The sequence below is a fragment of the Crocodylus siamensis genome, chromosome 8 (assembly GCF_052110815.1).
Source record: "Crocodylus siamensis isolate JL-2025a chromosome 8, ASM5211081v1, whole genome shotgun sequence".
In the NCBI taxonomy this organism is placed as follows: Eukaryota; Metazoa; Chordata; order Crocodylia; family Crocodylidae; genus Crocodylus; species Crocodylus siamensis.
In genome coordinates this window covers 15,710,374-15,738,061 of record NC_143402.1, presented here as the reverse complement: position 1 = coordinate 15,738,061, position 27,688 = coordinate 15,710,374, and the positions used below count along the sequence as shown (strand labels likewise).

The 27,688-nt window shown below is 40.2% G+C and overlaps 2 protein-coding genes across 4 annotated transcripts in view; one reads left to right on the top strand and one right to left on the bottom strand.

Moving 5' to 3' along the window:
- The window catches only part of AMMECR1 (AMMECR nuclear protein 1), a 167,523-nt gene extending 149,651 nt beyond the window's left edge, over window positions 1–17,872 (top strand). For both annotated transcript variants that reach the window (XM_090061402.1, XM_090061403.1), the window contains 3 exons: window positions 6,966–7,056; window positions 8,904–9,000; window positions 13,385–17,872. In XM_090061402.1, the coding sequence (XP_089917528.1) occupies window positions 6,966–7,056; window positions 8,904–9,000; window positions 13,385–13,499 (303 nt within the window). In that variant the 3' untranslated portion in view covers window positions 13,500–17,872. The remainder of the gene's footprint in view (window positions 1–6,965; window positions 7,057–8,903; window positions 9,001–13,384) is intronic.
- A 4,306-nt stretch (window positions 17,873–22,178) lies between these two features.
- Window positions 22,179–27,688, bottom strand: part of TMEM164 (transmembrane protein 164) — a 101,554-nt gene continuing 96,044 nt past the window's right edge. Inside the window, exons 6-7 of one of the 2 annotated variants that reach the window (XR_016443990.1) lie at window positions 27,026–27,451; window positions 22,179–25,817 (exon numbers count right to left, since the gene is read on the bottom strand). Coding sequence is in view for 1 of the 2 variants with exons in the window: in XM_090061404.1 (XP_089917530.1) it covers window positions 27,245–27,451 (207 nt within the window). In the remaining variant the exon portion in view is untranslated. Of the gene's footprint in view, window positions 27,452–27,688 lie in introns of both variants that reach the window. The other variant, XM_090061404.1, reaches the window with a different exon arrangement.

Below are 27,688 nucleotides of genomic sequence, written 5' to 3'. Positions count from 1 at the left end.
ATTCTCTATGCATGTCACAGAGGACACCCTGTGCATTATTTGGTAGGACGTTTTCTTACAATACAATACTCCAAAAAGAGGAAATTGCACTAACACAACACTTTGCTAGGTTGCTGAGCAATACACTTAGATTCAAGTTCTTTTTAAGCAAAAGGATTCTGATAGGCATGAGTAGACTCTGAAAAGAGGGAGGCATCTCTCAGTCCCATATCTCTGATCACTTGAGAGAGGCCATGTTGCATTAGAAGCCCTGGTAGAGAAGATGGAATGGGATTAAGTATGAAATATGCTCATTGAATGTCTCATGAGGCAGGCTTTGGTATGGCAGACTCTCACTATCTGGAAGGAGGAATCTTGTTTGTCTTTCATATATAACTAATTATACAACCATCATTTTAAATTCATGAAAATCTGGAAGCTGTCAGAGTTCATTCATTCCCCCTCACTCGCTTGTACATTCTGTCTCGAAGGGACTGCTCTGTATCTTTACAGTCAGCAACTCTGTTGTGAGAAGACACGGATCTTAACAAGGAAACTTGAACTCCTGTTTCTTGAGAAGGCTTAGCAATATGAAACCAGGTTTTCCTGACATCTGCAAACATCATCATTTGGAAGCCGTAGATTAGCCAAGTTTCTCCATTGGTTTTGCACTACTCTGTCGTGTGAATTCACAATGCTTTAGGTTCAAGTTAGTTTATACCTAGTATTTTTTCAGCTTCGGCTTCTGAAAATACTAAGGATATCTTCTCCTTGAATTGGTTGTCCCCCTAGCAATAATATGGTAGCAATTTTATAGAAAAGTCAAAGAATTGGCACACCATGGCTTTAATAATGAGACAAAAGTTCTTTCAGCTCTGTCTGGTTTCAAATATTAGCTGAAACGGTTGTGGCTCATGACTGAAAGGTGGCTTCTCATTGCTGCGTATGAAACAAGATAGTAATTGTCAGAGCTTCTCATGACAGGAAAGGATTTGTCAGATCTATTGTACCCACTAGTTAAGAGACCAGGGACACCAAAATATCTTGTTGCCTAAAAGGGGGCTGTGGATGCGCAGGGGAAGTGCATATAGTGTTGGTGTTTATAACACCTTTGTGGATCAGCTTCTATTGTTGTCAGTCCAACCTCTTTATTACCTTTTATAATCATTTAGTAAATGTAGAAACAAATCTTGGGATCACTTATAAACATTTGATATTGTTTAAGGAGGTTATACAGTTGCAATGATTGCAGATGCAACATAAATGTTATGTTAAGAAAATAATAAGCAGTGTAGGTCTGTCATGAAATATGATGGCACAATTGATCCATCGTCCTTTTTTGGTTATTAAAGCAGAATTAGCTAATCTGTCAGGCACTTATCAAAGGCCATTCAAAAAAATCATCTTTGCTTTTCCTGGGGGGAAAAATCTGACTTGAGGCACAGTTCGCCAGTGAGAGTGCAGTGAGGTTAGCTCCTGACACATTTATTTTCACTTGAACGTTTGAAACATTCAACTTACAGCTGCAATAATGTGCTGTTAGTTTTGTACTTAGAGTTCAAGTGTAGGAGGGAGGAACGTGGTGGGGGGGTTTTTTTTGTTTGTTTGTTAGCTTTTTGGAGTCATGGGGAACCTTATGTCTTACAGAACAAGTATGGTCTGGTAAAAGGTACATGTTGCTAGATGAGTTAATGGTATATGCCAAACATCTCATGCCTAGAGGTGCTTATAATATAATTCATACAGATAATGTAAGGCTCCATCAGTATCTCAGTACTTTTATGCATGGAAGGGAGTAAGTAAAGTGGGGAAAAATCTCTGTAATACTTGAATTTTTTTAATAGTCCTTTTACTGCCACTGCTCCAGTGGTTTTTAATAGTCCTCAGAGTATGTAGGTGGCCATAGTTTCCCTGAGCAAAGGCTGGAGTGAGAATGCTGGTCTGAAAGTGAATTTGAAGAGAGACATCACTGCTGCTTCCTATCTTGTGTCCAGGAATTCCAGGACTCTGCTTTGGGTTTGGCACCACTGCCAGTCAAATCCTGCTTAGCTTTGTGAGAGAGCAGCAAATGTGACCAGCTTCAGATAGTGGGAGAACAGCCTCATTCTGCTATGTGTGCAGTAGTGTGGTTTTTTAGCAGTGCCCTTGTGCTTTTTTTCTTTGAAAGTGCTTTGGATAAATTCCTCTTGGATACAAATTTATTTTCTCAAGGACCGTTATGCTCAGGCCTGTTATACTCCTCAGTAGGATGGTTGGAAGCAGAATGGAAATAATTTTTTTATGATTATCTTTATTTCTTTCAGTTGAAAACTAACTTCAAAAGGCTTGATGTTCAGGACGCTTGTCCAGATTAATTCTTGGAAAGCTTGTGATAATTACTCTTTCTCCCTTCTGGCCCTGCTAGAGATGCACTGCAAGAGCACCGTTTCTTAAGATGTATTTGGCACGCCAGGTCCAAATCATATATAAAAAAAGTTGAAAATAGTTACTTGAACTTTGGGTTCAGGTTAAATTTTGTCTGAACGCATTTGCATATGATCAGCCTGTGGACCCCAAGCAATAATATGCCAACCAAAAAACACAAGAGAAGTTTAGTAAGTGGGAACACTAAGGATAAGGTTGTATTTCCCCACCAGGCTGCAGATGAGCGTATACTACAGCCTAACATCCAGTGCTCATACACACCAGGTTTCTAGGTCAGGTTCTCTTCATGTTTCTAATAAATAATTTGGTATTTGACACCAAGCTGTAGATTTTTAGTGTTGCTGCTAATTGCTTTAGGAATGTTACAGAGAAGTGTGAAGAATTCACTCAGCAGTAAAGGCCTTTGAGCTGCTGCTTGGTTCTCTAGTTAAATACAAAAGGAAGGGAAACTCGTGACATTTTAAAAAGAAAACTTTAAAATGTATCTTCATAGAACCTTCTAATAAGCAGTAAGGGCTGGACTTACTCTTATGATAGACTGTTGCATATTTTCTGGTCCCTTTCCTGGCTCAAAGCAGTGGATTTCACTGCCTACCTTTTATTCTAGGGCAAAGCTGATTTATATCTTACAGTCTATTTTTCTTACTGTATAGTCCTGAAGAAGTGTTTTGGTTCAGAGAGTGTTGCCTTGACACTTCAGTTTCTTCTCTCCTCAAGTTTCCCTTCTCAGCTCCAGGTTGTTCCAAATAAGTCACTGCTCAGTTGCAACAATAATATGAGAAAATACTTTTACAATTATGTGGTGTATTTGCTGTTCAGTAGAATAGCTCTGTGCAGCTTATTTCCATATTTAACTACAAGGCATATCAGGTGAGTTAGAAGGCTGTGCTGCTGAATTGCACATATGTGAATTGCAGGCCCACACTGCCGTAAATCAGTAATTTATATTTAATTTGAGCAATACTTCATGGACTTTGGGTAGGTCAAGTTTTGCAGTAATCTGGCTTGTCAATTATACCTCAGTTAACACCTTATGACAGTTCCTGTATTGCCTCATACGAGTCCACCTGCCCTTTATCCTTCACCTGCAGGAGTGATTGTTGGAAACTCTAGTTTTGTGTACGTGGTAAAGTTGGTCCCTGCATAATGTAAATCTGTTTTAAATTTATATAATTAAACTGGTTTGAGTTTGGCTTATTTGAGTTGAAGTGGCTTATTTTCCTTTAACTTAAGTTTGCTCCCCTCAACTTAAAGCTTAGCTAAGAGAAGCCACTTATCTCAGTACAGCAGTTTAAATCAACTTGTTACACTCTGCAAGCACAATTTCCCTGCCCTGTGGATTTGTGGGAAGGGTTGCTAGTGTCAGATGTCTTGCTTCATATACCTTGTCCTGTCTTTTCCATGATCTTTGGTCGGATAGTCTGTTTAGGTTCTCCGTGGACTTTTGCTTCCTCTCTAGGGAAGCGCAGTTACCTGCTCACTAGGTGTTACATCATGTCTAACATGCTGTTGGCATTTCTGTTAAACCCCTCATGAAAACCTCTTGATCGCTTTTCCACTATTGTCTACTTTTTAAACCAGGTTTATGTGGAAAATGAAGAGCAGGTCTATATGGGCAAGAGCCTTCCTAGAGCATGCTGTACCCTAGGACGGACGGGATGTAGCTGCCTGCGTGGAGCATTAACGTGTGGCAGTAAGCACTCCCACAGGAGTGAACCTGAACACACTCAGGGCCTGCTCCTTTGCACCCATGTAGTTGTCTGTGTGGAGTGGGAGCACCATGCTTAGTTGTAATTGTGCCTTGTGCAGTCCCTGGCTAGTATTGATGCACCCTCAGTGCTTTGCATTGGTCTTTTTGCTGCTTGATAGGTAGACTGATAAATCCCAAATAAAGCCCATCGTGAAATCTTTCATTCTTACACCTCGGTATTACCAGATAGGGGCTTCCAGGCTGATAGCATTTTAGTTCTCTTATGACCTGCCGTTGTCAGGTGCTGGTTTGATTGGTGAATACAGCAAAAATGAGCATTTTACCATCTCCAGCAGATCTCCTTCATTGCTTCTGCCTAAGAGCAATAAATGCATTGCTGTTTTTCTAAGTGACAAATCAAACATCAATACCCTCCCTAGCATGCTGTTACCATAAAAGAGGCTACACCAGTACCTAAGTGATTTCTCTGCAAATTGTTTTGGAGAAGCAAAATGGGCTAAAACTGACTCCTCAGTTGTCTGCTAGGTGTGTAGCCACATGTGCCTCTTGTTGCTCTTGCCCACTTTTCTCTTTCTGCATTTTATTGCTCACTAAATCCACTTACTGAACCTTTTTAAAATTAGACGGTAACCTAGTCAACGTTTGCTTATGATATATAGAACCATAAGACCCCAATCCCGATCTAATTTCTCTTTTAATGCATCTCTGTGGAAACGATTTCTCAAGTATTGCACTTCTTGTTTGGAGGGTTGGTATGTGTTCTCCCCCTCTGCCCCTTACTTTCCTTCCACACTTTGGGGAAATTAAAAACTGTTTATTGCCATACATCAGCCTGACCATTTGGGCAGGGTCTATTTGGGGGCCGTGTATTTTGGCAGTGTCCTTTAATTACTTTTCTGTTCTAATACATTGTCTGATAAAACAAACGTGTTAAAATGGGTACAAGTTGCTACGCTGATGAAAGGGGATCTCTTAACCTTACCCAGGTGGGCCATGCTAATGTGTGCTAGTAGTCCACAAAAGTTACCAGTTGGTTTTCATAATTTTAGGAATGAAACAAACAAGATCTGGCTAAACCTCTGATTCCCAAGTTTCTGCTCTTCATAAGAGACCCCTTTGGCTCATAATTACATCCTCCAAGGGTACAGATTTGGCTTCTATGCTTGTAAATTCAGGTTCGGTACTGAGAAGATGAAAGAATAATTAGCGATATGGAGAATAAAGATACGAAGTGATCACATAGAGCAATTGTTCGTATTTAAGACATGGTAGAATCATGAGGAGGAGACAAATCTTTTTTCCCTTCTCCGCATATTGCATATGAAAATGCTACGCTTAATTGTTTGAATTATGTTTGTCTTGAGATATGAGTGTATTGGGCAGTCTGCTATCCAGAACATTTTTCCTTTGCTATACCAAAGCTTCTGCTTGTTAGCTGTATTGCAAACATTGTAGGGCAGGCTGCCATTCGTATAATCCTTGTATAATTTTTGATTAAATCAAATTAGCTTGTTCTTAAAAAAACAACAACAAACAAACCAACCAGTAACGTGTTACGCCCATATGGCTCCTGTTTTCATATGCACTTGAAGGCCTTAGGAGTTAAATAAAAACTTATCTTAGTCACAGGAGCACAAGACTGAATAATATGGGACTACTAATATTTTGTGTTTCAATGTATGTAACTATGTAGTAGTGAAAAGCAGCGCACACATCAGTTTTTTGGTAGAGAAAACCTCACAGAGCTGGAGGTCTTTTCTGACCAACTTGATTCAAGAGCAGGTATTCATAGTAAAAGGACTCTACCTTCAAAAATGGGAGTGCTTTAAACGCTCGCTATTTTGCAGTCAGAACCTCAGAGTCACCTGGCTGCTTGCAGATATTTAAACCTCCACCCCCAAAACTGGAAGAAGCAGCACGTTCTCTCGACCCAGCTCCACCGTATCTATATAGCCCGGGTGTTTCAGCGGGGCTTTTGGGGGCTTTTAACTAATAGCTGATTCAATCAATTCAATTAGATAAAAGCACCAGAAAAGCTCCACTAAAGCAGCTGGTCTCTACAGACATCAGGTGTGGCGGGTCCAACTAACGCACTGCCTCTTCAGCGTGGGAGCATGCAGAGTTTAAAGTAAATAGCTGTCTTTTGGGGGGTTTTTAAATGTCCACAAGCAGCCCTTGTGTCTGCAGTTTTGACCCTTCCGTTATTGGCAGGGAATGGTGAACTACAAAACCGTCGCTCTGTGGAAACAACATTAGAAGTTATTTGGCTCCCAGCACTTTGAAAACCCTTCCCTGCCCCTCCTTTCTCCCCCCTTCATACATTAGTGGAACTGGGAAAGCTCAAGGGATAGTGGGATCAGGCCTTTCATCACTAGGCTACAACTTCACATGAGGTCCCAGTTTTTAGTGGCCACAAGTCATAAGATCTGCCAGCCTGTTTGGTTGTCTATGAAACAGAGCTGGCAATTACTTCATATTGTGGTGGATGTCCATTCGTGTAATGTAAACGATACCCTTCTCATCAGTGTCAGAAAAGCACTGAATGGGCATAGAGGTTGAACTACCCTCTTGTCTCAAGCAGTGGTCCCTTTGAGCCAGAGATGTTGCACTTGGGAAGATGTGCGCACATGATAGGAAAAATGGAAGGAAGGCTGGCACTGCCCTTTCCCTGGCAGAGCCATCAGCTGGGCACCATCCAAGAGGACTAAAATCACTTCAGCAGTAGCCTTAAAATGAAACATTCCAAAACTGGGTAAACCTCTTATAAATACGTTTGCATCTTGGGATCATGTTAGAAATTTCTTGTTTCTATTTTTTTTAATGTACTAATAAAACTGCCCATTTCTTTCAGGTGGGTGTACATGGCATTAGAATAGAATTCATCAATGAAAAAGGATCAAAACGCACCGCCACCTACTTACCGGAGGTTGCAAAGGAGCAAGGTCATTGTTGCACTTTATTTCATATGATCTGGTGAAGAATTTAAACATACATATAAACCTAAAATGCAATATTTGACCTTGCACTGATGTCAGATGATGGAGCAATATTTAATTGTAAGGAATGACTCTCATATAAATGCCATTTATGTGTCTGTTTAAAATCAATCCCTTTATTGGGACGATTCCAGTAAATTTTAACAGTTTAAGCACATCATAAATAAACAGCAAGAAAGTAGCAATGTGCACAATAAATGTAGTGGGTGGTATAGTGCTACTGACCATATTTTATGATGGTTAAAATCTGTTTTTTATATAGTCAGTATGTTACAATGTCTTCAGTATGCTAAACCGTTTTAACTCAGTGATATAACCACTGGTTATGGATCTTAAGAGCAGAGTTCTTTCTAAACTTAAAGGCTGAAGTTCTTTCTCTTCTTAGGCTCTCACCGCTGGCACTTAATCTTCCATAAGAGCTTTTGTTTCCCATTGGTTTTGGGTGGGTAGAAAGGAACTTGTTTCTTACTGAACATCCCAAAAGAATTTTATGAACTCAACTGTCTGTCTCTCAACCAAAGGCAGAGCCTTGTAACTTGGTTATTTGGAAAAAAAAATGTTACTCTAGTTTTGTTTCGAGTCTGTGATGCTAAACATGTGTCCTTGACAACTTACTAACATTCTTCTCTTCCAGCCACGACAGTATTTTTTCCGTTTTTGTTGGAATTCTGCCTCCTTGTGTGTTAAATGTTGGTGTTTAAGGCATAAAATGAAACCTGCACTAAAGACTACCTTCAGTGGGCAGCTCTTGGTTTAGAAACCTCTTAAATGTATCTAAGATTTCAGCTGTAATATTGTCTACCCTGCCTTTAAAAGGGGATTTTATTGAACCTGTAGGTGATTGCTTAAGATAGGTTTCATTACATTGCTACATGAACTTTTTTAGTCAAAATCTTTTGTTGTTTTGTCGTGTCTGTCTGATAGACTCTGTTCACATATAACTGTTTGGTGTCTTTAAAGTACCCAAAATTGAAACATTTGATTTTTTTATATACATATGTGAATGTTCTAAAAATTGCATACTTCTGAAATAATGTATCTAACAGTTTAAATTTTTCATCTGAAATGTCTGGTTCAATTTCTGCATGTTGTATCAAGTCTTCAAAACTGTGTATTGATTAATGATAGTTTAGAAGACTTGATGGAGAACAATAATGAGCTTAAACTATTTCTGGGTTTCTAGTCCGTAATTTAATTAACACACCCCACGCTGTATAATACTGTAGTTCTAAAATTGGAAACATCACTGTAGCACTAACAACACTGTAAAGAGATGTCTGAAACATCTTGTGCTGTTTTGTAATGAGCTCTGGGCTACTTCATTCCTTTTGCCTCTGCCTCCTAAAAGCAGATTTTAAGACACTCAAGCCTGCTCATGTTACAGCATTTTCAATAGCAACTTCATTTTTCTAGGGCTTTCTGTACTTTATATACTTATATAAAGGGTGATTGTTATGCATAACCTTGCCTTAAGGCTTAATTCTAAAAGATGTAGTTCTGGGATTCCCCCTGCCCCCCCAAATCCAGAAAACGTGCATATTGGGTCTGTCTTTAAATTTCATGCAAGATCTTTGTCTTGGAGAATAAACTTGCTTTTCCTTATGTTGGAAGAAAACATGTACATGGTACTTCCTGCAAGATGCTGCTGTTAGTACATGTTACTGCTCTAGGAAAGTTTTTCAGTGTACTTAGCAGAGTAGTTGTAAAAATATAGCGGGAAGTAATATTTTTATATGCAAAGACTGTTTCATTGCTTGCTCCTCACCAGTCTTTATTCTGATGAAATTCCACAGGATGGGACCACATTCAGACCATAGATTCCTTACTGAGGAAAGGAGGCTACAAAGCTCCAATTACTAATGAGTTCAGGAAATCTATAAAACTGACCAGGTATGTATTATGGGAGTTACCATATGTCCTCACATACCTCTTGCTCCAGTATAATCTGGAGCATGTTTTTTGAAAGGCAAAATGAAGGGACAAAAAGAAGTTTCCGTGTAGGAACTGAGTAGTGGCAGTTGTGGAGCAGAGCGAGGGCAGATTTTACTTTCACCTGCCCATAACAGGCAGATCCTGTTCTTACCGTATTTCTTGCATGGTATATGCACTGCAATTTCCAGTAGCTGCTTGGGGGCAGGGGGAAGGGATATATATGTTATATGTGAGAAAATACAGCACTATAACTAAGATGCGTTGTTTTGTTATTGTCATGAGTTATGCGTGTCTTATAAATGTCCGCTAAAGGGTTGATAGTAAAGGCTTCCTTTGTCTATACTGTATCTGAGAATATTTTTGGGTGAATAGCTCTTTTGATGTTCTTGCAGCCTCCTTAAACATAATGCGAATTGCTAGCACTAAGCAGGGAAAAATGTTTAATGTTTAACAAGGGCCCCCTGCATATTTTATTTTATGTGAGTGCTTTAGAGATTGTGACAGAGAAAAATCAGCAGGATGAAGCAGCTCCTGCTTTCCTGGGACATTGCACTGGGGAGGGGTGGGAAGAGAAACCTGCACAATTCCACATTCGGAAGTCTTGCTTTGACAAGGTTATTTTATCTTTCTGCTGCTGTGAAATCATGGCACCCGTCCCACTTACGGGAACACTGATCCCTTTCTGAAAGAAAGGTGAGACCTTATTTAATGTTACGCCTTTGCATCCTTTTATTGCAGAGGCTGGCTCACATTATCTCAACAGCTGTGTTGCAGCAGACAGTAGATAACTGGGTTGCTGCTCACCGTTCGCCAGAGCCAAGGCATTATCAGTGGGAGAGTCCTTGAATCTAGTCCATCCACACAGACAAATGTTTGAGGGTTTTTTCAGTCTGTTGCAAGGCCTGTTGACTCAGACTTTTCTTGGGGGCTAGTGATCAGATGGGGATGGAGGAGTCCAGTGCTTAAAGATTACCTTAGCACTCTCAGTGGTTGAACTGTCAATTGAATAACATAGGAGTAGGTTTTTGAATAGAGTTTTTGCACATGCATATCAGAGGCATATTTTTATAATTCTGGTCATTTGGGAGGTTGCCTGCTATTGATTACAAATGACTCACTTCAGCTTCTCCAGAAGTACTATTTGTAACAAATACCTATTCCTGGAGACTAGAAAGCTGTCACGTCTCTGGAGAGTCTTATTCCTGATAAGTGACTTCCTGACACCAAAGTCATGTCAGACCATATTGTCTGACTCACCTTGTACAAAACAATGAATTGGTGCTAAACATGTGTTCTGAATTCCTCCCAAAAGTCGTAGTGAAATTCTACTTCCATTAGCCATAATACTGTCAGTGCTCGCCACTGTGTTCATCCCTACAAGATCTGATGATGGGGATGGAAGTTCAGTATCAAAAGGGCATAAGGCTATAGTCTAGTTAGTATTTTGCTTCTCTTGGCACCAGTCCAAAAGAGCTGTGACAAAGTAGTATTCATTTACCTGACACAAGGAGAGGAGCACCTTTCCCATGAGTGGCATAACAGAGCACTTTCTCTCCATGAAATGTTCAGGGTAACTGTATAGCAGCAGGGACCAATCTTTTTGGCATGTGTGCCATAAATTAAGCCCTGTGCCCTTCTGAGTGCCACTGTGATCTGCTACCCCTACTAGATCTGCTCTTCTGCTTTCTGCTCCTGCCCTTTGCTGCAGGTTGGCCACTCCTGCTATATGGCAACCACCTCCACTTATGGGCCAATTTAGGATTAATGGTATCAAAACCTCAGCTTCTACTAGTTGCTGATTCCTGTGTCAAATTAAGCAGATTATGATTGCTGGGAACAGCCGTCAGATAAGTTATGATCACCCACTAGGTGGTGTGTTTCACAAGGCATTACTGACGGGATCCGGTCTTGCAAGAATAGCATGTGTGGTCTAGCTGAATGTGCTACATTGCATAAAACCCAGATCTTTTTTAGGATGGTCCCGACAGCTTATTTTTTTCCTAAGAAACATTTTACACATTTTGAAGGGAAGGGGTTTTTTTGAAATTACCTTTTTTCCTAGTTTGTGTGTCCCTCCCTTTTTTCTTTTAGGAAGGGACAGACCTGGACTTGTTCTCTCTAGTTATAAATGTAATAACAGATAAAGGGAGGAGATGGGGTTCACAGAATCCAATTACATTTCCAAACGGTGCTGCCAGAGCTTCTTTTCAGTTATTGCAGTTCTGGTACTTGTTACTTTTGCTTAGAAGGGAAACTGAAGATAGTAGGAGGAGTTGATACTGGGACTCTGACATAGGAGCTTCCACAGAGTCCAGAAGTGCCATTGTTTGCAGAGAACCAGTCCTGCAGAGAAGTAACGTAAGAAGGTCCGCACCTCCACTCCTGTGTTGTGTGGTGACTGCATGGGCAAGGGGCTAAGAAGGAATCCGTTAAGATCGTTTGAAATTGTTTAAATCTATATAGTACCCAAAGCAGTAGAGAAATACTAGCTCAATGGTTCCCAGCCTTTTTGGACTGAGGCTCCCCTCAGAAAATGCCAGCTCTTGGTTGTCACTCTCTTTTTTTTAACAATAGAAAAATAATGCAGCAATTCTTCTGTTGCAAAGAACTCGGAAAGCCCACAGCAGGTCAGGGTGTTTTTAACCACATGGATTCCTAAAGGACAATTCTGGGTTTATCTTGTGAATCACGTTTGCACGCTTAATAGTGCTAACATTGTACAGCATCCTTGAAACGACCTTAAGGCAACTCACGGTGTCACCACACTGGCTGAGAATCACTGCACTATAGCTCTATCTGCAAAATAAGTAATCAAAATATACATTCAAAAGCCAGTTTTTGTTGTTCTGTTTCCTGATCAGCTATTGTGTGTACTTAGCAATTTAACTACCTCTTACCAATATTGTGCTATAGAGCAATACTGAAACAGCAAACTCTTGTGAAACACATCTAAAAACATGGCTTCGGTCCCTTTTATTAAGTTAAAAATGAAAACTATGTAGTTGAATAGCTTCTTTTTTCTTCTTCCTTGATACTAAACTAAGAAACAGGGCTCAACTTCTCTTCCGTTATGAGATCCTAAAAATAGCCAGCCTGGTGATGAATGCAGGTTTTGCAGTTAACTGTGCATTTTTTTTATTCCTACTTCAAACTGATGTCAATAGGTCCAGCCTTCTTTGTAAAAGAAAAGGCTTCAAGTAAATTTGCATCCTAGACGTCTGTGGAATTCTCCTCCTGTCTAGAAAGGGGTTTCAAATTTGGGAGGGAGCTACTACCTACATTTTCTTTCCGCCTGGTTAAATGAACAGATGTGATTTTAGTTTAGTTCAGCTGTCCTTGGCCTGCTTTGACCCATATTCAAACATCTTCATTAGCTGCCAAGCTTATGGTTTAGTTTTGGAGTAGCAGGGATTTCATTCACAGATCAGCTTACCCATCCGACACTGCGAGCACTGTACTTCATTCACATCAAACTGAAGAGAGCCACAAATAATCTCTCAGTCAGGGCCAGTCACCATTTGGTAAATAAATACATCATTAAAAAACACTCTGATGTCAAGTAAATTTGTGCTGCTTATGTCCCTGGTCTTTCTAACCACTGCGTGGTGGCTCTGGTGAAGTGTTCTCTCCGTAACTGCATGACCCTGATTTCACAGCTAAGTGCAAATGTAAATTTTACAGCTAAGTGCAAACAGTGGTGTTCTGCTAAGAAACTTGGTGATTAATTAAATTATCGAGAAAGTATTTAGAGCACAACCAGAGCCAGAGCCTGCTCTGTTGTACTTGTAAGGACAGAATAGGCTCTGGCTTGATTTCACTGGAGTGGTTCTGCACTTGCACTACATAAAAGGCGTATTTGGCCCAGACTAAGGCACTATTAATAAAGAGGCAGGAGAAGAAGGTCCCACAGAATTTGGGCTGGATATGGTTCCCACATCTATTGGGGCTGGTCCTGCTTTAAGCAGGGGGTTGGACTATATATGACCTCCTGAGGTCCGCTCCAACCCTCATTTTCTGATTCTACAAACTGAAGTTGATTTATGACCACCAGGTCAGGCAGGTGCTGTTCTGGGTAGGGCATTCTGATATCTCTATGTATCTGAGAAAAAATCACCTCCATGGGAGCTATAAACAGCTGAACAGAGTGGATTCAGGTGAACCCCATGGAAATCCATAGGGTTTTGCTGGGTGTGGATGTGCCTAACAGGGGTGGTCTGTCTCCTCATGGTCAATCTGACACGTATGGAAAACGCATGACTGACTAAGATTTCAGTATTCCTCAGGGCTTCATATATACTTTCCTGAGATTTTTTTTTTTTCCTTTTTCTTCACCTCTTCTTAGGTACCGTAGTGAGAAGATGACCATGAGCTACACCGAGTATCTTGCCCATCGTCAGCATCATCACTTCCAAAATGGCATTGGGCACCCCCTTCCGCCATACAACCATTATTCCTGACACTGAGCCGCATGACCAGTCACTGGACCTCTCTGCAGACCTCTTCCCAGGAGACCCTGCCCCTTCTTGGTCTAGCTATCTCTATTACTGTACCATTTTATGATGATAGTTTCCGTTGCCATGTTGATGCTTCTCATTGGCTAAGCTCATCATGGCAACGGTGGAGAAAGTGAATTATTACAAAGATCCCATACTTTTTTATTAAGTCACTGCAGGTTTTTTTGCAGCATATATAACCCTTGGATTTTTTATAAAATTATAAATTTTTACTTCATTAACATTGAATTATATCAATCAAGATTTTCTGTGACTGTGGATGGAAGGAAGAGTGTAATGTTTCAGGGTTACAATTAGGGATTTCATTTTTCTGAATAAGGCGTTTTTGGCTGTTATTAATAGTTGTAACAGGGAACTAAACATATCAGATTCAGGTAGTATTAAATTAGAAAATGAATGACATCTTCAGCATAAGCCTTCTAAATAATGCTAAGCATAGAGTTTCTCACTCCTATAAGTAACAGCTTTTTTTCAAATGGTTAAATTACCCAAGCCTCAGATCCAGTACTTCCAAGCCAGAATTTGAAAGGTGAGCTATAAAATGCTTTTTGGCATGAAGAGGAGCTGCTGTGCCTAGCATAAGAGGCAGTGATTGTAGGAAACATTTTCAGGATTATTTTGTCTGATTACAGATTTTTAAATACTAGATCCAGGAGGTACTAACCACTCTCAACACCCATCCCATTACATGGGAGTTGTGGGCGCTATGGCCCTCGATGGATCAGGCACCAAACCAGTGTTTGTAATAAAGAGAAGAGATAGATGCCTTTCTGATGGTCTCAATATAGGAATCACTTTTGTTTTAAAAACAAGTTGGTGAATAGTGACTATTATATTAGGAAGAAAATGGATTTAGATTTTAGTGCCTTTGACTATGACAGAACTGTATAGTTGTGTAAACACTATAGGAAAATACACAGCAAAAGCACCAGATGCGTTGGCAAACGTTCTAAGTTCTCTACCGATCTGGTGTCTTTTTTTCTTCTTTCTTCCTTTTTAATTTTTTTTTTTATTAACTGCAATTCTTTTAAGTACCATGAAGCAGAATCTCTCTTCTCCCCACTGTTTCTTTTAATTGCAGGCTTCCTATGTTTCATTAAGTCATGATTAGCCAGATTAAAATGTAACTGTTTGACGGAATAGTGATGGTGTTGCAGAAAGAGCACAGGGCAACTATGCCATGATTTTAGGTGTCTTTGCCTGATACAGGAACAGTACTGGAGAGCTACAGGTACTGTGAAATAGTTGTGGTCTAACTTTTCTGTGCAGTGTAGAAGAGAAACTTACTTTATTAACAAGAATTTTTGCAGCTGTAATAATGGAATTTATTAAAGGTATGGATGGCAGAGTAGCAAGCCATGAACATGGTAAGGCTGTTAGAAACAGGCAGAACTCCTGTTAACACCACTGGAAGTTCACCGTGTGTCCCATGGGTAACGCACCCCATTTATCATAAGAAAATTCCTCTTCATGTTGTAAAATGCAGAAATTCCCAGCTATTACAAAATAATGGATGTCTTATATATAAAAATATTTATGTAAATACTAGACAGATAAGAAAAATAAGAGTGGTTTACTGGGAATACAGTTGCTGTAACAAATGGCAGACTGTTGATTCTAAAACACTTTCATATTTCAAAAGGTAATCTGATAAATTGTTACTGTTCATCTGTAACATGAGGCAGGATTTGCTGCTTTAGTTTGATGGTTCTTGTAGGTTTTGGTATTCCTTCATCCACAGCATCTGATGTCCAAATATTAACACTTTCCGTTATGATGCCTTAATTTATAAACAAACAGAGGGCCTGAAAATTCAGTAGCCGAGAGGTGTCAGGCAGCCGCTGCAAAAAATCAATAGATGTTTATACAGAGGATATTTTGGATGCTGCTGCTGTCTTGTTTCTACTTGGGGAACATTTTAAAATAGAATAGCCTTTAAAGTAGAAACTGAAAAGGTGGCTACCTGATTGAAAGATTTTTTTTTCCTTGCCCTTATAGGGAAACTGAGCACAAGCTGAATAATACTGTCTGCTGCAAAAAAAGTGTCACCCAACCCCATCTTTATCCATCATCTCGTTACAGCATGCTCATGCTTCTGTATGAGCTCATTGTTAGAAGTTTTTTAAGAAGATCTATTATAAATAAAAATATATATGTATTTAAAGGTGCTAATCAACCTTGAGCAGGTCACGTGACTGGTCATGCGGACTCTAAATCATATCAGATTTTTTTTAAAATCCTCGATATATGCAGATGTTATACAGAATTTCTTACCAGTGTAATAATGATATACTGATGAAATAAACAATCCTGCAGGCTTTGAAGGACAAGGTCAGCAATACTTCCCACCATGGTTTGGGGGGGAAAAAAAGGATAGTTTTTGTCTCCTTTTTGTACACAGCAGAATGCACAATGCATTTGTGTCTCTATTTCAGTAGCTGTTGCTTCAAAAATATTTCAAAGGCTGTATACAAACTGTGAAGGTGTGCTTCAAATGGATTAATGCCAGACCCTTCTGGACCAGAGTTCTGTATCATCCGTTTAAAAATCTGTTACAGATAACATGGTCAATCAGCTTCGTTTAAGATGCACAGAAATATACTGGTTTCTCTTCTTTTTTTTTTAATGCTTAGAATAATCAGTCTCTCTACCATGTTTCTAGGGCACCTACCTCCTCGGTATGTAAGTGCCGAGAATGCTATGGATTGTTTCATATGTAACTGGGTTTATTTGTACAAAACACACATACATTTCAGTGTGATGCACTGGGACAGAATAGGTCTGTTTACTTAAATCTGATCAAGAACAGCAGTTTGAAATCTAGTTCACAACTGTAGCTCTAGCTTGCATGTCCTGCTAGCCCAGCCCAGGGCTTAGCAGGAAGATTTTAATTTTGGGTACTTTCTGCAAAGTTAAATGCGGCCACATAGCTGGTTATGAGTTAATGTTTTAGCTGAAGATGAGCAGTAATCTGTGTTTGCCTTATTTCATGAAGTGGTTTTCAAATTGTTGCTTTAAAGCTTTCTCCTTGGAACCATTGCTGTAAGTGTGTTAGCTGGAGCTGCCCCCTCCAGCTAACACGCAACTCTTGCTCAGTCATGCTTCAAGTGGCCTTCCTTCTGCCCAGACTGTGCTGCAGCACTGACACATCCCGCCACCTCCACCCCACCGCTGGTCATAGCAGCAGGAGGGCACACTCGAGAGTTTGATCTGTTCTGCACAATTAAATCAAGGCAATCGAATACAGTGGCACACCCTGATGTTTGTATATTGACCTCTTTACTTGTCTTCAAACGTGCGGGTTTTTGAAATTGTCGTCTGGAGTAGATTACATCTCTTGTGTGTGTTAGATCGAACCAAAGAAGCCTCCAGCCATGCCCAATGCTGCTCCTAAGCCTGCCTTCCAGTCCTTACGAATGCCCTGCAGGATTCAATGGGTTACCTTTTTTTATTTTTGTACAGTTTCTAACTGATTTTTGCTAGTGATGTTAATTGAATTAAGTTTATTTGAGGAGTCTGAGGACTTCCTCCAGGTAAATAAACTGGTGACTTTCCTTTTATGTTGAAAATAAATAAGAAACCCAAAGTGTGCCTCTCAGATTTAAGGGTTTCTGGTTACATTTATTCTTAAGACCAGCAATGATTCTTTATATACAAAGATACGTTTTCCTCGTTTTTTATTACTGTTAAAGAAAAAAAAATAAAAACCTCTTTCTTTGCTCTGGACCCAGTAACTGCGCTGGTACATAAACGCACTGAGAAAACAAACTTTTGTTTGGAACTTTTGTAACAACTTATGACTGTTTTTGTATATCAAAGTTGATTCTTTTCAAAATATTTGGATCTAGTTTCTAAGTTATTTTAGTGTTTTATATGTTATGAAAAATTACGTTGCATTGTTCACCAGCATAATGAGTTACCTGGAATGCAATGGTGACGCGCCGAATGGGCTGAGAGCTACCTGGAGTAGCTCATAAGGCCCCTATTTTTTTTCCTTCCTTCTAACTTGATTATTGATTACAATAATATTGCAAATTACCTGAAACCCCCTTCCTTTTAACTAGATCCTCCTTCCTTCCACATTTAATTGCTATTAGTGTGAAGAAACTGTTGAAATGGGCATTTTAATATAAGTACGGCTTAAAAATGAGGAAAAAGCAAAAAAAAAAAAAAAATTCTATAGAAGGTTATCTGTGGGTCTGTGAGATATGGCTGTGGAAAGATATTGTAGTAGTTTTAACACTATTGTTATTACCTTTTAAATCATTTACCCAATAAAATAAGGAAAAAGAATCGCCATTCCTTGTTCATGTTTCTTTACTTTGCGTGAATTGTTTTGCAGTTGGGTTCCAGTAAGAACTTGGGACAAAACTTACTTGTCTGGATATGTGCAGATTGTACCGTCTCTGTGGTAAGTCTAGAGTTGCCCTGCTGTACTGGTAAAAGTTGTCAGCATTTCAATTTCAATTCTGGGCTCAGATCTGAGAATAACTAACTGTCTTCTTGACTTTAAACACCTTGAATCAAATTGAAAATCAGGCCCTTAGTCTTTAGGGCTTCCGCTCTTTTCAACAAGCTTGTGCAAAACCAGTCCTACTGGTATGACTGGCAGTGCTCTTTCTCCTTTCGTTTAATACGTTTTAGGAACACGTGCCTCAGTGTCGAGCAATATAAAGCTGAATAAAGAAATACACACAGCAAAGTGAATACTCTGCTGCATCTGAAGTACTACCTAAAGTAATGAATGCTACTTTGTTTGAGTTGGTTTCCTAATTCTTTACCAGGTTGATTTCACATAGTGTAGTGCAAGATGTACCAGGTAAAGCTTAAACTGTTTGGTCATGTTCCATGGCCGAGAGAGGAGGTGGGGAGGTGTGTACGCATGAGTTGTGAAAACAAGCAGCCATCTGTGCTTCAAGATTGTGCAAGTAAATGTAGAGTTCCTGTACAAATGATGTTCCGCTGTGCTCTACGAGCTTGCCCAGTTACCTTTGTAGTTTCTAAACTTAGGCACCTGCTTATTCATGCCTCACTAAAAGTGCTCAGCTTAGTTCAATTCCAGGCAAGGTGGTCAGCTCACAAATCGTGACAGCAGCTTGCCTCTGAAACCCAAGGAAGAACTCCTCTGGCATACTTGCACTTTAGATTTAACTTCTTAAATTTTATCCTTGAACTAAACCAGGGCTATACTTTTACTACTGAAGCAGAAATGTTGATTACTTACAAGTCATGCTCATTGCATGCAGACTCTTTCCTAAATCCCCATTAAAGGCAATCTGTTCTAAATAATTGGCAACATAAGGTAAGTACATTGAATTTTTGAGCTCAAGAGCTGTCCCCCCCAAGTCAAATGATTAAGTTGAACAACGAACACTAACAAAAGGTATTTGTTCTTGCTCCAGAACCTGACAGATTTTTACCTTTCCCAATATGAATAGTCCATAAGGTTTATGTGCTTCCTGTTCTAATTTGGGCTTTTCAAAGGATTGAGAGAAATTAGATGGCCTTGGTTCTGAGAGAGAAACAATCCTACTTTGTCTCCAAATCAAGGGAAATGAGAGTTCCTCAAAATGGGTTTTTGACTGAATTTATCTGCTGAAGTCCTAGGTCATAGGAGCTCTGAAACATGTTCATGCTTTTTCTAATCCTTTTTTCATACTCTCTGGATGCTGTGCTAAGACAGATGTAGAATATTTCTCCTGTGCTTAACTCTTAGCAAGTTTATGGGCACTAATGTGGGCACCCTTGCTTGTCTGGAATATTTGTGTTCAATTTTTTCCCAGGTGATGCAATTCTCAGGCTTTCACCAATTTTTGTCACCATAAAACTGGTTCAACTAGAAAAAGTGTCTACGTAATCGCATGGTCTTGCTCTGCTGCAGCTAAAACTAGAATCTAATTCACACTTCAGTTTCGTAAATCCATTCAAATTCTGTTTACGTAAAATTAATCCTTGACAAGAACCTGATTATGGTTTTAGGAATAGTTGAGTGATCTGGGAAAAAGTTTCTATAAGTTCAGTCAGTTTGGTAGGCTTGAGGGATTCCCCACATTTTAGGAGGGCTCACTCGATAGGCTTGTGGCCACTTTCTGGTGGAACAAATAGGGCGTTTATACATATGCAGGGAGGCCACTCCAACGCACTGTAAATCCAACGCGTTGGATGTGGAAATGTGCATTAGCAGCCCCATCCTGAAAAATGGCAGTGGGATGCTGTGAACTAAAGCTCATTGAATGAGCTTTGTTTCAAAGTGCCTCATTGCCATTCTTTCAGCATGGGGACATTTGATACCTACCTGAGCATTACAGATGCTTTTAATCAGTATGGCTTGCTAATTAAAGCACCCTCCCCTGCCTCCGGAGCACATATATAAATGTCCATAGTGCTTCATTCAAGTGGATTTTTTTGTTGCTACTTGGTTTACAGCTGAGAGAATATCCTGAAAACTTGTTTAAAAGTGTGCTTTTTCAGAAGACTATTAAGGTTCTAGGTCTTCTATGGTTTTCCTCCATTAAAGCCCTTCAGACAGTCAGCAAAGAAAGGAAAAGATTAATGAACAGGATGGGGGGGAGGGAGAGCTGCTCCACTAAGAGCCCATTTTTCTCTTGTGCCAATTTTTTTACGTTTCATTACCATGTGGTCGAGACTGATTTTACTCCTGGCTACTTGCCAGGTGTAACAACCACGCAGACCCGGTGTTCGCCTGAGAGAACAGTAAACTTGACTGACTCGTTTGTACCCTTTTTTTAAAGCGGGCAGTCCATGACCCCCCCAAAACGTCAATGGGAGGGAAAGTAGTCCAAACCTTCCCTTTTTGGTGGGACATTAGAAAGAAGAAATGAAGAGATTCTTTTGTGTTAGTAAGCGTTTTGATTTTTTTATCCAATAAAAGATAAATAAGGAAAGTCTCCTGCTCTGGGTGCTAATCTCTCTAAAAGGTGGATCTGTCAGAATATAGTGAAGGTCTGGACAAACGCATTACAAGAAAAAAGGGGGAGGAAGCCTATACCACATCAGGTGTCTTACAGGACCTGTCTACGTGCCTGCTCCTAGTCTTTCTCTAGCAGAGGTAACCTGCAGTAGCTTAGCCTTCTAAGAAAGCTTTAATAGTCTCAGCTTGAGCAACAGCCAAGAGTTAGATGGGCAGTCACGTCTCTGACCTGCTCTACCTGCAGGAAGCTTGTTTGGAATAAGGAGGGACAAACCCAGATATAAAAGAAGATTTTTTTCTTCGCTCTGGAAAAGGAAAAAAATGTATGAATAAGTAACTATCTTTCAGTATTTATTTCATGAGTGCTGTGCAAAGTCTAACAGCATCAAGCAGGAACTCTACACCTGAACAGCAACAGGAGTTAGTGCAGAAATCTCTGATCTATATTCAGATAAACTACCTGTAACCAGCTCTCAGAAGTTTACATCTTGAGATTCGACAGAAGGATGTCTGAGGTGCCATTAAAAGAGTGTGGTGCTTCATAGACTGAAGCACTAGTTTCAAATGAAAGAAAGGAAATATGCAGGGTTTGAATTGTACTTTGACTCTTGGGGAAGTGGGGTCTGCAAAAAAATTAAACTGGTTAATTGATTAAGTCCACTGAAGTGAAGGAGCAATCTGATTGGAGGACCTCCCTTCTCCCCTTATGATTTTCAAATTTTATCAGGGGCTCTTGGGAGGGCTCAGCCCCCTCCCAAGCTCCCCCTTAATTTGCACCCCAGGAATATATAGCACTATCAGATATGGCTCCATTTTCTAGGTGACAGACCTTGATACTGACAGCTAGTATCAAGGACAAGCATAACCAATACAATCAGGTCACTAAGACCTGCAAACAACTAGATGATAATCAAAACACAAAAGGAACAAAGTTAAGCGAAACAGATCTCTGGTTTACTTTTCGGCCTTAAAAATCACATCACTTCAACAGATTTTGGCCTATGCCCCACTTTGCTCCAGTGGTTTCTGTGTATTGTAATAGTCACTGAAGACACAGTATGGATTCCATACCTTGTTTAGATGAAACCCCACAGCTTTCATGCACTGAGGTTGCCAACATGCATGCACATGATTTAATACTTTTCCATGAACATCCTTGAAGAGCATATAGCAATAGCCTGTCACAGAGCTAACTAGTTCATGGCACTGAAATTAAGTCACTAAAAAACTTTTGCAATTAAAAGTCTGCTGGTATGCGATAGAAACACAGTGTGAAGCCACTTTTTTCACATGTTGAAGCTAATTGCTGCGACATGACAATTGCTCTCTGCTAATGCTTAACTCTTCACTGCTTTTCAGATGCAGTAGGACAAGTACTGCTGCTAAGGACCTATTCATGACTTTCTGAAGAAAATCTTTTAGGGCTTAAATCATCTGTGCATGTTTTGTTCCTGTTCTTCTGCCAGTACAGTGGGGGGGGAGAAGAAAACACAGTGCACTGTGTCAGGAAGAATGCTGGATCCATTTCTGTGTACAGGCAGTGAGGTAAGATGACCATTTTTAAAAGTACATTTGTTTTTTCCACTTTCCTTTGTGCTTGAGTGTTAGCCAGGGCCTAACTTGGAGGTGACTGCTGATTTCTTGGCAGGGTCAGGATTTGGAGTAGAGAAAATGATGACAGAACAACTCCATGTACATTAGAACATATTTATTCTTTTCATTAAAGATTTAACAACTATTAGACCAGTGAATTGGACCTCACGTAGGGACCAACAAGGAGTACAAGTATACAAATTACCCCTTCTTAGCAATTATCACCAAGTTTTTAGCACATTAAAAAGTTTACAAAATTTAGGTCACACTTACAAATTACTCAGAACTAGCAGCAGATACGGCTGCAAACCCCACCCCCCACATCAATTCCTGCTGCCACCACTCCACTCTGCACCCAGATAATGCGGTGCTTGGACAGAGGGCTGGGCAACTGGAACCACTGATTTCCAAAGACAGCTGTGTGCCTCAGCTCAGTGCATGCAGCGATTCCAGCTCCCTGGCACAGCGCGGCTGTTGATAACACTGTGGGTGTGCTCACTGCTCTGCCTGCTGTGTTCTCTGCAGCATTGAGATAATGACTCAGTAAATGCAGAAATAAAAAAAAAGTACAAAATTGACCCTGAAGAAAAAAACCATTTTATAAACAGCTTGGTTTTAACTAAATGACACTCAAAGTAGCAAAACAGATGTACAGCAATATCACCTTGAGTACAAGCTCACAAAATAACTGATATTTATTATGCATTTCATCACTGTAATGAGAGCAAAAACACAAAACAAAGTAGTCTTCTCTGCCTTAATGAACCTACCTTCCACATAGGGGCTAGTATCAGACACCTCCTTCCTATTTTTGGCCTTACTAATCTCAGAGCTTTGTTATGCACTACTAAAATGAGGACATTTTCCAAAGGTCACTTCTTTACTTTGTATACAATTCTTTTGTCACCCACCTAAAAAAACAACGACAAACCAAAACCCCATTATTTCTGAAAAGCTCACCTCTAATAACACAACAAATGCAACTGGAAACAACTGCAACAGCAAAAAGAACTGTACATCTGACTTCCATATAGCTACAAATGTACAGGAAACTAATGCCTGTGGTTTCAGACAAGACTGGGGACATAAAAATCAAGTACTTCAACAGTTGCAAATAGCTGTTTCTGAAAGAGAAACACAGATAGGATTTACAAAACATTCAGTTATCAAATATACAGAAATATCAAAACCCTGATTGAGGCCACAGACAGAGGAGTAATACCACTACAATGAGGTACTCTAAAACCTTAAAGTGCACAAATGAACCAACTGCTCATGTCTCAGCTTCAGCAAGGTGGCATCTGCTTAACAGCAAAATGGCCTTGGTCAATGAGCATTTCTCAAGCACTAAAAGAAGTCAAACCAAAACCTAGCTAGAAGTGTGTTCAGGGGCAATGGCCTTCCATCCATTGAGATGTATGTACATTTTTAAGCATGACTACATGCTGTTAAATCTTCAGCCTAAGAAAGAGAAACAAGATGCAAATTCCTCTTTGGTTACGTGGAAGAAATTCCAATGCAGTTACATGGAATAAAGTCAAGAGATGGATTCATGGCTCAAACACCACACCCACAGGTGTGTCTAAACCTTTGGAAAAACACAGCAGTCAACATCCTCTGCACAGCTGGAAGCGTTGGCACCCAAACCTTAATGTCCACAGCTACTGCCAGCCATGATGCTGCAGAAGTGTTACGCTATTCCCTTTACAATTTTTACAACTACTAATGGCTTCTGTAGAAGAGAAAAGGGCAGAGTCTGGTGTGCTTGGAACGGCCCACCTAACCACTGGAGAACACTGCCTTGGAAAGATCATCAGGTCCTTCGGAACAAATTCAACTCAACTGCGCTAGTTTTTTGAGATGTAGTTTAGCACAGCGTTCAGCAGAAAGCCCTCAATGTACACATGTGACTTTACCACTGAAGAATGCAACACCCTTAAAGTAAGAATACTAAGTAAAGTGAGGCTTAGTTTGGGATCTCTCTTCCATTGGCACAGACCAGCACAGTTGCTTGTGGCTGTTCTGGCTCCTTCCACACCATGGTGCTTTAACTCTACCACACTGTCCTGGCTCCTGTCATGTTAAAGAAAAATCAGGAATGATCTTCCTGCTAGTGAAGATCTGGGCACTGGAATGCATTTTTCAGCACGTGCAGTCCACTGGTGCTCAGTCCTAAAACTGATTTTTCCTGGACCCTGTGAGTGACTTGGCATGTGCAAGCTAGTGAAGGCAAAGTTCTCTCACTCAGACAGCAAGACTGCTAGAGAGGAAAGCAACCCCCCTTCCACACCAGCACCAAACAAATGAGAGGCCCATGTTCCCCCAGTGGTGTCTCCTCCCTTTCAGAAACTGGCCTGAGCAGTCTACCGGGGGCAGTTGCCAATGCACTGGAGTGTTTCTCAGTTTCAAGGGAACAAACTCCAAGCTGCCAGGCCTGCTCCTGAATTGTTCAGTTTGCCAAAAGAGCTAGAAATTCTGCACTCTGACTGACCTGTCTTGTGGTTGGGCTACCTGAGCTGTGCAGCTGAAAACTTCCAGCAGCCACATTATTTGACCATAGGCATCAGCATCGGGCATCTGCTGCTGTGCTTATCTAGCACACCCTGAGGCTCATGTTGGCAGGTAGATAATGCTGTTGTAAAAAATGTGAGACTGTTGCTGGTCTGAGTTTGCCTGTCAAAGGTAGCTGCAATATATAGACTTTTTGGTAAAAGTGGGTTAGGAAGGTGCAGGGTAAGATGATTAAAAAAACAAATGATTTCAAGAGACAGGTCAAATTCATCCCTCATGAGGCTCTAAACACAGTTCACTGTAGTTATAACAGGTTGATTCTGGCCCAAAGTCTCTCTCAATGGACTGCAAGGCAGATAAATAAGCCAAGATAACCTTAATAGCTGAGGGATGGGAGGCAGTTTTGTATGCTTTCACCCAGAGGATCCTAGGAGATCAAGCTTATTCAAGTAAGGGGCACTGCTGAACCCCCAACACTACTGTAGGAGCCTGCAACCTGAGGAGCAGCCTGGATGGAACTTGCCCTCCTGCTCAAGGAAATGGCAAAACCTTCAGTGGGAGTTAAGTGCTCTTCAGCTGAAGGATTTGGGCTTTGAAATACTGCTGCTGTCCCATCTCTCTGAATAACCCATTGCTGCAAACAACAAGCACATGCCTATCTTTGTACGACTAACAGTGAGACTATCAGAGTCAAATTAAGCATAGACTTAAGTGTCTGCAGTGCCAGGCACACTGAAGCAGCACCCCCTTGCCACTACCCAGGGCTCAGCTTTCCCTACTGAAGGGAAGGAGTTGGAATGTGCATTTTGCAGGTCAGGGTAATAGAAACTTAGCTGCACAATTGTGGTTGGACAGCCTACATAAATCTCCTTTTTATCAAGTTGTGGTAGTAGAAGGTCTTCACCATGTATATAATGCACACAAAGCCAGGCACAGAGGGAATCCAGAAAAGGGTTTCGAGATCACAATACAGGTGGGCAGACTGCTAAAATCAGCTGCAAAACATTCACTTTTTAATCAAGTGGAGTAAAAAATTTGAAGTCCACTGTCCACCCTTTCCTCTACCTGCCCTTGTAAAAATCAGAGTAAGTTTGTAACTCTTACTTCTTGAGGTATAACATGGCTGTACCTTAACTTCTGAACATGCCTGCAGAGCGACTCAGTTGAAGGAAGAGGTATGGTGGCATCTTGCACAGTCATAGCTATGGCAATGCAACACAAAGAATCTAAAAAAAAAAAAAAAAAAAAAAGATAGCTTTCTGCTATAGTCCTGTGACAACACTGAGAAAACAGCCTGCAGGGACAACCTGAGACTTCAGAAATTACAGGAACTCTTGTCAAGATTTACCACTTTCTAACTCATCTGTGCAGCTTTTTATTGCTGCACTTTTAGAAGAGTAAGACGCACAGTTTACTTTTTACACTGGTTATATTGTTCCTGGGTTGTAGACTCTAGTTTAAAAACTGTGCAAGCAAACAAGCACATTTAGTTTAAAAAAAAAAAAAAAAATCAATACAACATGTTAGCGCAGTTAACTATAACTGAAAAAGACTGGTATAAACACCTTCATACAGGTAAAACTATCTACACTAGGGAGCTGGAGTGATTTGGTCAAACCCTGTACACCAATTTAGCTTGCATCTTTGCATAAGTATGTAGGCTATTAGCAAGTACAGAATAGTTTTACGTTGTTTCCTCACAGCCTAGTACAATGCTTGTTAATACAGGCACAGGGAAGGAAACATTCAAAACTAAAAATCTAAAGTAAGATTTCAGATTCTCTAAGTGAAGTTTTGTAATTTCTCTCTCCACCTAAGCCGTTTCAGCTGACAGTGTCCCTTGAACGCCTAATGCATTCTGTTCACAGGCACCTGAAAATACTGGGTCCCCAACAGCTTACACCCTACTTTATTTCTTGAAATCATTTCCCCTTGAGCTTTTTCATTTATACTAATCAAAGCATCACGATAGCTGTTAGATGCGATGAACAGCCAAGCACCACCCCAGGGTAGCTGAGAATCAAGTAGTCCAATTAAAAAAAAAGAAAGGAACCAGTTATTCTTATTGTTCCCCATTCTTCAACCAGCCTAAACAAACCCAATAGAACCTCACTAAGTCACCCTTTTGACTAGGCTTCAATATGTTGCTTCAAGAAAGAGCCAACTTCCAAAATTCAAACAAAATGTAAGCCAGGATGATGAGTTTGAAACAATGCATGTTCATTTCAGTTCAACTGTAATTTAGCTTTGTTTCTTCAGGTGATCAATACAAGTACTGAAAGATATTTAGTAAAAATGGCAACATCTTTAACGAGGTAGCAGTACCACTCTCTGTATTGGAAGATGGACAGATTTGCCCATTTGGGGCACTGTGAAGCAGGGAATAGTGAGGTTCCATTGTCACCTGCAAAAAGTGTATAAGAAAAATACTGACCTCTTCCAGAATAAGGCCACTAATTTTGCCACTGGCTACAGGCAGTGAAACAGAGCTGCTGCAAGAAAACCTTCACACTATTATAGAGATCTCTACAAGGAAAAAAACTGTATGGGGACAAGGGGATATTAAACACACTGTCCTTTCATTTTCTTCTTTCTTTTCCAGTAAGAATGTAGGTCTCGCCTTCCTGTATGTGCTACTCTCCAGAGAGAAATGTCAGTCTATTTTCTTAGCTGGGAGTCTAAGCAAATCCACACTATATTTAAAGATGGGGACAGCACTGTGAAACAACAAGATGACAAGCTTCCCATGAGCCATAGTCATGATAGTCTGATGTCCAGATGCCCAGATTCGATACCAAGGCCCATAGAAAGGATCGGAGATGGCTGGACATAGCATGTTGTTCAAGTTCACTTCTGTGACCTAGGAAAATGGACAAATTTAAAAAGCAGCATTATTTTGTGTTCCACTGAGGCAGAGAAATAAAGAGAGCATCGTTTAACTCCCCAGCAAACAAAGGAGATAAACCTGTTACCAAATCTTCAGCACAAATATGCCAAATTTTCAGCATTTAGGCAAGGCTTGAATTCAAAGCACTCATGCCCAATTTATATAAAGTTACTGTGATTGTGCAAATACAGTGACTGATATGCAAATAAC